This window comes from Papaver somniferum, unplaced genomic scaffold, assembly GCF_003573695.1.
Source record: "Papaver somniferum cultivar HN1 unplaced genomic scaffold, ASM357369v1 unplaced-scaffold_152, whole genome shotgun sequence".
Lineage (NCBI taxonomy): Eukaryota > Viridiplantae > Streptophyta > Magnoliopsida > Ranunculales > Papaveraceae > Papaver > Papaver somniferum.
The window spans coordinates 319301-331882 of NW_020624598.1; the positions used below are offsets into that span (position 1 = coordinate 319301).

Consider the following 12582-nt stretch of genomic DNA (forward strand, 5'->3'; position numbering starts at 1 on the left):
ATCTATGGTTTTCTCTTCCAAAAATTCTTGATGGTGTGTTCAAGAAGATAAACCTTAGTGTAATTTGTAACTCTCTTGTTTCTTAATGAAGGGTGGTGTTTCTTAGCAAAAAAAAAAAAAAATCACAACTGATACATGCATATAAAAGTTCAACAAAGAGTTCAAAAATAATCAAAATGTTATATATAAAAGACACAATGCCGGGTAACATTGTTGTAAACAAAAAATCGGCCGCCTACAACGTTTAGCATTTTAATCTTACTTTTTGCCAAAAAAAAAAAAAAATATCACCCAGATGCTACAAAAGCTACTAAATGTTTAAAAATAAATAGATAAAATTTAGTGATTTGCAATAATTTTGTAATCTTTTTAGTAAATACAATGGACGGTTAACAAAAGAAAGAGACTTTCAATAGATATAAGCGCGCCAAAGAATTTTAAGGAATGTTATTTTGAATGAAGTCGCTCATTTTCAAACTTTTAATTGTTCACCCTTGTTGACTTAAACGGCCATATCATCAAGGTTAGTGTCAATATAAATGGCACATATCATCCAAGTTATTAAGATATGTTCGTAAGTTCGTTCGTGCAATTTAACATGCAAAGAGAGTTTCAAACATCCAAACTGATCGGATGTTAATAACTCAGGCAATCAAATGGAAATGCTCTAAACTTTGGATTTGGGCCACTCAAAAGTTTGGGCCCAGGGCGGTCGACCATCTCGCCCTAGGCCTAAATAAGACGGCCCTGCGCGCATTGCTTTCCCATCTTATCCTCCACAGCTGCTGCTGCTCTTGGCGGATTCCGGAGATGTAAGCCGTGAGCTTGTCCTTCATGTGAGATGCAACACATTTTAGTTGGAGCGTCAGGGTTTGGGAAAGGATCATTTCAGTCTCTAGGTTCGCACATCCATGGCACTGGACAAACTTCTGGTTTGCTTGGCTGGTTTATAAAGGGCTTGACACGCATTGCTTTCTCATCTTTTCCTCCCTAGAATGCGTAAAGATGGTCCCTCAGTCTCGAAGTTCCGACATCCATGGCACTGGACAAACGTCTTAACGAAGTTTTCGAGCAAACCAACAAGCTTAGCAGTGCCATGGGCACCATTCACAAGAGCAACTCCAATTTTTTTTATCAAATTTAAACTGTCTTCCACAATCTTCCATCTTTGTTACCATCCTTGGTATCTTCAATGAATTGCTGTAAAAACTCATAAGGCAGTATATATAAATCAAACCATATATGCAAATAACAAACTTAAATTAGTCTTAAATCATAATTATTGAAAAGCTTGGATCTTCACATACAGACTGAAAAAATCTTTAATAAAGATGAGAATACAAGCTTAAAACAAATACAAAAACTAAATCTCCAAAACCCAGAACATCTAAAGATAAAAGAGGCTGTCCATTAAAATATTCCTCTCCCTATTGAAATCTTCTCTCTGAATCTGTCCATAATTGACGTTGACAACAATATCAGATGAAATCCAGACGGAAAATTAGTTAAGAAGCAATAGATGCCAATAATTTGTTTACCGAGATCGACACTCATGAAAGAAAAAAATCTAAGAAAATGGTAGGAGGTAAAGGAAACATTAAAATAATTTGTTGAGAGGAAAAATCATTGTGTAAGGAAGTTATTGATGGCCATGTATTTGATATTTCTACTTCCATTGATGGATCATGAACAAGAGAGTTGGATTTGCTGTTTTGGATTTTCTTTCTGTGCGCAGCTAGAAGATAGACGGAGGCGGAATAGAAACGAGCCAACTATTCTACTTGTAAGGATTTGAGAGACTGTTCAGATTAGGGTTAAATTGTAGTCGTTGATCTGTTGTCACTCTTAGATTGAACGGCTCACACCAATTTTATGACCGACCACAATTGCTGACCAAAGTTTGATCATAGACGGCTGTGATACATTCTTTACATAGACGCGTAGTAAAAACGGCATCATTGCTTGTAACCATATACTGTGTTGCCTTATTTTGCTCTTTCGTACTGAAAGTTGTAGGGATTCGCATCTATTTTTCCAGGTGCGCATAGACATCCAAGTTCGGCACGCACAAAGTTTAGAACTTTTTTCTCCTCAACTGCACTGCGACAATCAGGATTGTACCACTCCATCCTACTGCCAGCACTAAGTGGTAGTAGTCGGAATACCCAGTTTTGGGAACTAAACGATCTAGGTTCAGGCATATGTTAGTTTTTTGTCCCCAGTTTTTCGCTCTAGAGTTTTCGGAAATATACACTTGTTTTCGCAGTTTGTTTTACCGCTCTTTTCAATGCAGTTGGAGATGAGTAGATCCTAAATACGATGAACCCGACAACTGGCAAGCCTTCCTCGAACACCTGAAATCTTGTTCTCAGCGTCGCCCCTGTCAAGACCGCCACCGTTGGCATGGATTTGATGTCTCTGCCAACCCAGAGATGTATATGGAGGAGAAACGTAAGTTATAATCAGGCAAGACTTGCTCACTATTTAAATAGAGTAATAAAAAGAGATTGTTAGCTGGGTTCAATCCTAGAACAGCATATGCTTCTGAAAAACAATCTCTGACAGCAGAAGATTTATTAAAGTTAAAGAGAATGACTGGGAGAAAATGTGGTTCTGGCAAAGTGGGTGGTCATGCTAACAAAAAACAAAAACAACACAGGGTTATAAAGCTAAGTGACGTCAAATTAATCTACCCAAATTAATCTATCCCAATGTAGGAGCTGAAGAGACTAGTATTGGCACCCTTAAAGCTCATGCTAATGGGTTTCTGTATACTACTTAAATAAGGAGAATAGCAATTGGATTATTGGAGGATATAGATGTTCATAAATCTATGCAGATATGATGGCATCACCCTTCTTTTTTTCCGTTTACACGCCAAACCCCCCTGCAGTCTGTCTTCATTTTTCATTGCAAAGAAAGATGATTACATGTTAGCGTTTCAGCTTAGGCAAACATTTTTAGGTGCTCAATCAAATATGAATGAACGAAGCATCAGCGAAGAACCTCTGCATCTTCCCCAGTAGCAGTCTTAGCAGCGCTCTCTGACACATTTGCAGAAGCATATAATGATGCATATATTAAACTACTAGAGCATAAATTAAGATTTAAGAGGCAAAAAAGACTTGCATAAGCTGCAATTGATCCTATTCAGAATACAAGGACAGGATGGAACAGAAAACAGAGAGACAAGCCTATTCACAGAGACAGGGGAGGAAAACAGGTTGTCGTTGTAAACTAAACAACTTACTACAAAAGCGTATTGGGATTGTTCAAGATTTAGTGCTTACTATTAAATGGACCAGTGACACAGTTATATTTAATTTAATTTACTGCAAAATCTACTGGCAAATGGTTGAGAATAAACTGTAGGTCATACTTACTTACCTATGCCAAGGAGGGAGAAAAGTATCAACAAGAAGGAAGTGCCAGAATGACCAATCAGTAATCACTGCGCATCTATCATGTGAACAAGAACTACACGGATGTTCAACGAGTTAAGGAGTTCCACAAAACATAAACAAAATTACCTGTTATGTGATCCTCAAGTCGGGTCATGCTTGATATGTGGCAAAAGTCCTGCACACTTCACATGTAAACAAGATAGAAGGAAAGCCGAGAGAGAATCTGCTCAGAATACCTACATTCTTGGATTTTGGCCTCACGGACGTTCCTGATTCAAACCGAAACCACAAGTGCTAACATTTTAGTATCTGCAGCGATGATGCGCATCCCTAACAATAACATGAAATTGACTGGCTTGACCTAGTAGCAATTTAACAAGAACCAGTAAAAGAGGGAGAAACTAACAATACTATAAGTTCGCTGAATCTGTTTCACAAAGAGTAAACTTGCATAACAATCTGGAACTTCATAACAAAAACCAGCTAAGCTTCTCTAAAGACAGCCTTACGGTAACATATATCCGTCACTCACAAAGTTCACAACACATGCCAATTTCAAGTTCTCCAGTAATCCAAAAAGATGCATGAGAAATAATAAAGAAAACTTGGTTGTGTGGTGCAACATTGAACACTAATATTAAACCCTCGAGAATAGGATGTAAGGGATCAAATGAACATCCCTAAATCCCCAGTACTAGTCCAATTCGAACATTCTTCCCAGGAAACACCTGCAGGGACATCAAATACATTGTCAGATGTAGAAAAAGTATCTAAGCAGAGCCAAATAGAGGAATGATAGTTGCGAAGTTATTAATTTTTACAGTCAGCATACAACCCTGGAGCTTCAGAGTTCAAGTAAATGAATAATGAATAGACATAATAGAGAGGGTTTATAGTTGATGGGCGAAAATTCAACCGCTACCCTTCAAAATTTTGGGGCAAAGCCAGGTAGCAAAGTCGAAGTAGAAGTGAACCGATAACTTAATAGATTCTAATTGTCAAGCAAATCTGGCGGGAAATGGTATAACCAACTTGACAAATTTCTTGCAGTAATGCAACTCAAGAAAAACGAGCCCATAGATACTCCTCTCATAGTCTCTAACAGTATGCCCTAGCCCCCAAGTATAAACTGGTTATCTATCAATAAAATGGATCTTCTTACACATGGAGTGATAGAGATGAACAAGAGAGCTTCAATTCTGCAAAATATCTAAAAACCAAGATTTTTCTTTCCTTGACAAGCAAAACCGCTGTATAACCAAGAACTTGTTCAACAACCGAGTGTATACTGAGTCTGGGTCTCAGAAACTAAAGCAAACACTAAACAACCCTACATTTGTTCACAAGCAGAGAGAAAAACAACAACACAAGACAATGAATCAAACTTATTAAACCCTACAAATATAACACATCGATGCAAGCACTATCACCTGTGAAGACAAAAGGATCGATGCTGGATTCATAGAGATATTTTCCCTTCTTTTTTTGAAAAAGTTACTGACAATGATATAATACAGATAATGATAATCATACGGGTCGAAGGCTTGCGATATTGGTACTCCTACAGTTTGCTTAATTCAGGGTTTTCGCGTTAGATAGTAGTCCTGAATAAATGGAAACACTTATGGATCATTTCATAAGTACGTCATATTTTCATCTCATTTTTATCTCACCACTATTGTGTAATGCCAACTCTTATAAACCTAATGGGGAGGTAGATCCTAATAAAACCTGTCTTCATGTGCTATATTTTGACCTGGTGGCATGTTGCGACTGATATTCAACCAGGACAGTGTAATTATCTTGGGTTTGAAAGTATCTGGGGATATTATGCATCCATAAAACCTGAGATGCTTGAACAAAAATAACAAACACTTCTGTCAAGAACTAAGACGCATATGTTGCAAAAAATTACTCTTTCTCTCAATATTAAACCATAAAGACAGTTATACGAATTTTGGAGGATGAACGATCAACGATGAACTAGTAACGCCAGTCACTTTGTCCGAATACAGGGGTTGGATTCATTGGAACTTGGAATACCATACCTACTGACGTGAAGCTTATGATACTAGGATTACATCCAATTAAACACTAACATAGCATGCACTATACCAACTTCCAACATCAAAAGAGAGAGAAAATAGAATAACTTCAAACTGGGTCCCAACAAGTATATATCAACTAATACTAAGAAGTACAAACGAAACAGATTAACTCGCACTAATACAATACAGCGTAAGTGCATATACAAAAACTGGCATAAAGTTAAGATTGGTGATTTAAAGACATAATAACAGTTAGTCATATATAGCTATCAATAGCTTTATACTCATAATGAGGTCCCTTGTTATCCAACCTCAAAATGAAGATTTAAGCACATGAATATTACTTCAAAGAGCCAAATGAATATTACCTGTTTCCAGCAGTTTTGCTTCGTCCGCTAATCACTGTCAGATTCACCGCTATCTATCTCCTCAATTCCTCGTGGCTTCATTATTTTCGCATCTTCTTCTCCTAATTCTTTCAATGAAACTAAGGTGTGCTTGTGTGGAAATACTTGATCAGATATTGCACCAAAATTCACAACAGTTTCCCATGTTGAAGTTCTTGAATTAAATATTTTGCAATTGCCCGTTCGTAACTTAGGACGCTGCCACCCTCCATAAATGCAAACGGTTCTCTTTGTTCAAGACTATCAACTTTAATCCAACCCCATGACTGGTGTCCCTCCTGTTCATTACTGACATTCTTCTTCATGAACAGCCATACGTCATCAAATGTACTTTCTTCAATTGATTGACAAACAGCATAATATAAAATCCCACCACCAGAAACCCCCATCACAATAAACCCATCAATATCCTCATCATCATCAGTGTCCGTTAGCATAGGAGGTGGCGGAATATGCTCGCGAAAATTCTCATCGACCAAATCAAATACCACAACATTTCCACCTTCAGTATTCCTCCAATAGAGTGCTCCATTCAGGAACACACCATGTGTGCGAAATACAAAACCAAACTTCCCAACATGTCTCCATCTACCACTCCCAACAGTGTACACTTCGACCTCTACAAAATTAGGTTTTCCCACTACCATGTAAATCCTCACCACTTTATACTCATTCGTTTCAGCAACGTAACCGAACCCACACGCCAAATGACTATAGGAATCTCTTTCAAATTCTGGAATCTCTCGAATTCTGGAAGAACAATGTACTCTTTCGTGACAGGGTTAAAAACAATAGCAGGTCCATAAGTATCAGGTAAATCAGGTTGAGATCCATAAACACAAATCAAACCATTGAACGAGCCGATAAGGATATAAGCATCACAGGTGGTTTACAACATGATTTTTCTACGACTGGGTTTCACAAAATTCCAATCCTCATTATCACCATATTCAAAATAGTAAAGATTTTGGCTATCATCATCATCTGAATTCAAGATAACATAACTCAACTTACCGGAATCAGTTGAATCGGGGTTGTGATTGAGACGAGCTAAGTGCAATTGGGGAAATGATGGATGATGAATCAGATTCTTCCATGTTTTACAAACTAATTTGCATTCTAAGACTGATTCTGTGGATAAACGGGTCAAGATGTCTGAAACAATCTCTGTTGGAAAAACCATGTTCAAATTCTACTTCTTCATTTTGATACAGGAGAAGGAATTGATGAGAAATTGGTATTTTTAGGGTTCAAAGAAGTTTCAAGGGTTCTTCTCAGGGCTTTTGATCTCTCAGCCCGTTTTAAGACGAGAAATGTGTTTCAGGTCCGTAGCTTCTTACACTCTGCTTACACTCTTTAGTTGCCGCCGACAGCTTTGTGTCACACTTATACCGCGTTTGGATCCCGAAAGCACTTTTGCTTCTGCTTCCCCGAAAACGGAACTCTTCTGGAAATTAGGAGTAACATGTTTGGATACCAGAAGCAGAAGAACCGAAGCAAAACTATTTTATTTCACAAAAATAATCTTTTCGGCTTCTAGAAATCGTTTTGAAATTCTGTACATAAACTGCATTCCTGCTTTTTGATTTCTAAAATTCAAAAAGTTACTTCTACATGCGCAGCCAAACGTTGCTTTATTATATTATACTACACATTGAGTTCCCAGAGTCAGCAAGTTCCCAGAGGCATCAAGGAAGGATCAAAGAAATAACAAAAAATGTTGTGGTTGTGTGAATTATCCATCAAGTTCTTTGATCATCATTCTTAGCTAGTCGGAAACACTCAGATGGCGAACAGGGAGAGGGCGAATGGTACTTGCAGCCAGTGTACAGGAAGTATATTCAGTTTAGGTCTAACTGCTCTCTTCCTATGGCTTGGTTTTGGTACTTTTTCACCCAAGTTTTCAATAGAGATGTTTGAAGTTCCAGCCCTCAACACAACTTCTTCTTCGAAGGGAAACTCCAAGATCATCGATCCGACTTTCGATCTAAGATTGAAGAACGAAAATCTAAACGAGGGAGTTCTTTATGACACCATTAATGTGACACTTTATTATTACCAGCTCAATATCTCAACCTTTGTACCAATTGGAAATGTTTCGATTCCTGCGTTTTATCAAGGGTACGGCAAGAAAGCCCATCGTGTCGAGTCGATTCCGAGTTATGGGGTTCCTTGGGAGATTGCTAAAATGGAGATTTTAAACGGGAGCACAGCAATGTTTCGAGTTGATCTGGATACAAAGATTAGGTACAAGTATCCTTTATGGAAGAGCAAAAGACATACAATAATGGGATTACGAGTTAAATTTTAAGAATTTTCAGATTTTATATTTTTACACCATGTTTTTTAGTCCCTCCTAATGCCATCACCATGTGCCCATTGGAATACTCAGATTGCCAAGTAAATGAAAATCTAATATAACGACGAAATATGTCTGCTTAAAAGAATAACTTGACATGAAATTAGACAGACTGGATTGGGAAAAAAAACTAGACATCAAGACAAGATAACAAAAGCAACACTATATTAGCTCTACTTAAAGAGTCGTCCATCCGAACTTCATTGCATTTTCCATGAATAAAAAGAAGAAAACCTTGTAAAGCAACAATTCCATTTCTCCAAGACCAGAGACAATGGAACAAGATAGGCTATGCAATCAAGAGTTACAGGACCGACCGACCATGTATATATGTCCAAACATGAATGATGATTAATACTCTAAAATGACAAACACAAATAAGGAGGATAGCAATTAGAGGATAGATGTTCATAAATCTTTTATCTTCCAACTAAAGACCGAATATGTAGATATGATGACATCGCCCTTCTTTCTTTCTGTTTACATGCCAAACCCCCCGTGCGGTCCATCTCCATTTTTCACTGCAAAGAAAGATGATTACATGTTAACTTTTCTGCTTATTCAAATATTCTCAGGTGCTCAATCAAATAGATGAACAAAAAGAAGCATCAGTGAACAAACCTCTGCATCTTCCCCAGCAGCTGTCTTAGCAGCGGTTTCCATTCTCGGAGCTTCATCTGCAGAAGCATATAATGATGCATAATTAACGAGTAAAGCATAGAATAAAGTGGCAAAAATGACTCGCGTAAACCACAAATGATCCAACGGAGAATACAAGGACAAAATGGAACAGATACTAAAGAGATAAGCATACACAGAACGACGGGGGAGGTTATTCAAGAATTAGTGCTTCCTAAGAACGGGACGACACCATTATATTTAATTTACTGCAGAAGCTACTAGCAAATGGTTGCAATAAAACTGTAGGTCATAATTAGTTGCCTACTGCCAATCGAGTCAACTAACCAAGATGGCTGAAAGAGTAATTAAAAGCAGCAACAAGAAGGAAATACCAAAATGACCAATCAGTAATCACCTATGCTTCTAGACAAACAGAAAGGGATATGAGAAACAAAAGTGGGGTAACAATTCAAAGGGCAACAAACCAACGGACAGATTGACAAAGCTGCTATATTGTTCATTTTTAACATTCCAAGAGGGTTTCATCAGATAGATGAAGACAAGCAAGACCTATTAATGTGAATATATAATTGGAGGTGACCAAGAATATGACAACTGAGTGACTGCCAAACCATAACGTTCAACTTAAAAGTATATCTGTGCATTTACCTCCATCTTCAGGAATGTCAGAAGTCCACAAGGTAAGGTTATCCCTCAACAGTTGCATAATCAAAGTACTGTCTTTATACGATTCTTCACTCAGAGTATCCAGCTCTGTTATAGCTTCATCAAAAGCACTCTTTGCAAGGTGGCAGGCCCTGGATAAAAAAAATCCACAGGCTCAGTCACAAGGAAATTTTGGACATAACCTCAGAACAAATTCTATCGAATACTATTTGAACCAAACGAACAAGTGTTAGCTGCATACCTTTCAGGGGAGTTCATTATCTCATAATAGAAGACTGAGAAGTTCAATGCCAACCCCAATCGAATAGGGTGGGTGGAAGAAAGATCAGCCTCAGCAGCAGTGGAAGCCAACTGAATCAGACATTGCACAACCACACACACAAGTTAAGTACATCGAAGGAAGCATTCATAACATTAGAGGTTTTCACAGGGAAAATGTAGCCCAACCAATTATTGTCATAGTTAACTCTTTCAACAGAATGTTGTTAAGCATAATCTGGTTTTGGTATTCAGTAACTGACAAAACTAGAAGTCCTAGAAAATGGGGGGGAATACTTGCAAAACAGCCGTAAAACCGGTGGAGCACATCTAAAGACTAAAGGTAACCATTTCGTTAACTTAATGATGAATGATGAACCAGATGTATTGGTAAAGGGCTCCACTATCTTAGCCAACTGATATATAGAGAAACACACAATGAATAGAAACTAGAAATTCAACTTCTAAAACCTTCTCTTCAGTCATTTATCAGAATCATTAAGCATTGGACTGCATAGCTAATTGACACAACACAAGTGGTATGACTTCAGTGTATTATCTTGAACCCAGCACGGAAAAAACAAGACTGTCTCAGTTAGTGATTGGATAAAGATTAATCTGGAGTAAGATTTCAAGTGTCCATTAAAAAGTGAATTTGATACTTGATTGATCAAAACTCCTTCCAGAAAGAGTTCAACAAAATCTTAAACGGCTCCATTTTTGACAGGTACAGAACAGTTGTAACAGGAGCTTCGGGAAACATTGACCCAAGAAATAACAGAAAATGAAAATAATAAGCGTATTTATAGTATAAAGGCTAAAAAACATACGACTCAGCTGAAAGCAAACTACATCTTACAGTTACCATCTCAACCAAAGCTTCCCAAAAATCTAGCCATCTACATAAGAACAAATATCTTAGGCTCTTAGCCTTCACTTAAACATCATGGCAAGAAGGATAAATTTTAATCCAGTATACTATTCATCCAAATATATGAAATGTTCTAAATATTAGTTGATCTATTCCAAACCAAAGCTTCGTACAAGTCTAGCCATCTAGACATTTACAAATGCGTCTGAGTTTGAAGTACAAATATCTTACCCTTCATATAAACATCATTTCAAGAAGAATAATCTATGGTTCAGTATACTATGCATCCAAATATACAGATACATTGTGCACAAAGCATCAATTAAACACTAGTAAACTAAACGTACAATTAGTTACTCATGAAACAAACCATCAACAAATAGATCAAAATGTTGAGTATTTTCATTCAACCATACCCAATAGAATAGATTAACACTCAGATCTGAAATTCAAACGAACAAAGCAAATGCGGAATCGCAGTACTGCCAGTATGTAGAAAAATAAAATTACCTCATATGCCTTCAAGGACTGATCAGACGCCTCTTTCCTGTCATTACCAGTCTTAAACTCAGATAGATAGCGGTAGTAATCACCTTTCCTGCACCACCACAAACAAAGAAAAGAAGAAAAAAAAACACTTAAAACCCTAATAAAACTCAAAAAAAAAAACATCAAAATAATAAAATCATTCAAGACGGAGATTCTTACATCTTCAAGTAAAAAACGTTAGATTCACCAGGTGAAGATGAAGGAATGAGATGCTCATCGATAACAGCCATAATATCACTACAGATTTTGGATAGTTCCGATTCAACTTTCTGTCTGTACTCCTTGATCCTTTTGACATTCTGTTCATTACCTTTAGATTCTTCTTTTTGTTCAATCGAAGATAAGATTCTCCATGAAGCCCTACGAGCTCCAACCACATTCTTATAACCAACAGACAGAAGATTCCTCTCTTCAACAGTCAATTCAACACCAAGTTTCGCCACATTTTTCATCGAATCCACCATTTCTAATCATAAAAACACACACAAAAACAAATCAGAAAACCCTAAATCAAAAATCAAAATCAAAGATCTGGAAAACGAAACCCTAACCATCATAACGTTCAGCTTGTTCAGCGAGTTTTGCAACGTAGACGAAATTCTCACGTTCCTTAGTTGATGCCATGGCCGGATCTGTAATTAGGGTTTTCAAATTCTCAGTCTCTGGACACGGATTTCAGAAGAAGAAAGGGGAAAATAAAATGGAAATGACAATGACAATGAAAAATTGAATTTTATTTTTATAGACTCGGTCAAAGGTTAATTATGGGTCCCGGTTAGTAGGACATAATATCAGGTCAACCTATGCTACTGCCAATAAGAGATCGCCACGTTTTAACAAAAAAACTGGGCTTTTGTCTGGTTAGTAGGGATTTCCTGTTTAGTCCACTAAATCCGACCCGGGTTAGTGGCTAGTCCAGCGGGATTAAACATTTATCCTTTAGTTCAAAAAGGTTTAAACATATGTAAAGTTACCAGGCTATCCTCACTCACGCTTTAACCGTTTCCTCCCACTATTTCCTTCTTTATTCTTCTCTACAACTTCTTCGTTCTTTCTTCTCGATCAACAGTAATGAAAACTGCAAAATCAAAACAGCAAAAATAAACTAAAATATGATTAGGTTTAGAGCAAAAATAATCAAAATGAAAAATCAAATTTTCAAACCAACCAAACAAACTGAAATGTTAAAAAGGAAATCATCAAACAGACAAACAAAAAAATCAAACAAACTCATCAAACTGTACATATTGATCAATAATACATATTGAAAAAAGATTGAAGAAAACCCTATTTTACTAAAACCATGGAGAAATTTACATTTGGTGAATCCTGGTAAAAACAAGATCGAAAATACAAAGAATACACAAATACCACAGTA

General features: G+C 37.0%; 2 protein-coding genes and 1 long non-coding RNA gene across 6 annotated transcripts; 1 reads left to right on the forward strand and 2 right to left on the reverse strand.

The window, feature by feature from the left end:
* Window positions 1–549: 549 nt before the first annotated feature.
* On the reverse strand, window positions 550–7124 carry LOC113336310. 4 transcript variants are annotated; one of them, XR_003353686.1, is made up of 4 exons: window positions 5821–7124; window positions 3811–4132; window positions 3531–3673; window positions 550–3044 (listed from the first exon to the last, which is right to left on the reverse strand). It is a non-coding gene; the product is annotated as an uncharacterized LOC113336310 (long non-coding RNA). The 4 variants fall into 4 exon arrangements; XR_003353687.1 differs by having other exon boundaries at window positions 550–1200; window positions 3531–4132; XR_003353685.1 differs by having other exon boundaries at window positions 550–2418; window positions 3531–4132.
* A 438-nt stretch (window positions 7125–7562) lies between these two features.
* On the forward strand, window positions 7563–8292 carry LOC113336286 (protein NDR1-like). The gene has a single exon (XM_026582237.1). It carries the CDS (start codon window positions 7646–7648, stop codon window positions 8168–8170), a length of 525 nt encoding a protein of 174 aa, XP_026438022.1. The 5' UTR covers window positions 7563–7645; the 3' UTR covers window positions 8171–8292.
* Window positions 8293–8363: 71 nt separating this feature from the next.
* LOC113336285 (14-3-3-like protein B) lies at window positions 8364–11929 on the reverse strand. Its single transcript, XM_026582236.1, has 7 exons — window positions 11756–11929; window positions 11364–11670; window positions 11166–11253; window positions 9768–9877; window positions 9509–9657; window positions 8840–8895; window positions 8364–8739 (listed from the first exon to the last, which is right to left on the reverse strand). Exons 1-7 carry the CDS (start codon window positions 11826–11828, stop codon window positions 8737–8739), a joined length of 786 nt encoding a protein of 261 aa, XP_026438021.1. The 5' UTR covers window positions 11829–11929; the 3' UTR covers window positions 8364–8736.
* Window positions 11930–12582: the final 653 nt, after the last annotated feature.

Bases quoted from the DNA above. Each gene is read 5' to 3' on its own strand.
- LOC113336286 (XM_026582237.1), top strand. From the start codon at position 7,646: ATGGCGAACAGGGAGAGGGCGAATGGTACTTGCAGCCAGTGTACAGGA.
- LOC113336285 (XM_026582236.1), bottom strand. From the start codon at position 11,828: ATGGCATCAACTAAGGAACGTGAGAATTTCGTCTACGTTGCAAAACTC. The intron at 11,671-11,755 runs GTTAGGGTTTCG...TTTTATGATTAG, and splicing joins ACAAGCTGAACGTTATGATG to AAATGGTGGATTCGATGAAA. The intron at 9,658-9,767 runs GTATGCAGCTAA...TTTTTTATCCAG, and splicing joins ATAATGAACTCCCCTGAAAG to GGCCTGCCACCTTGCAAAGA.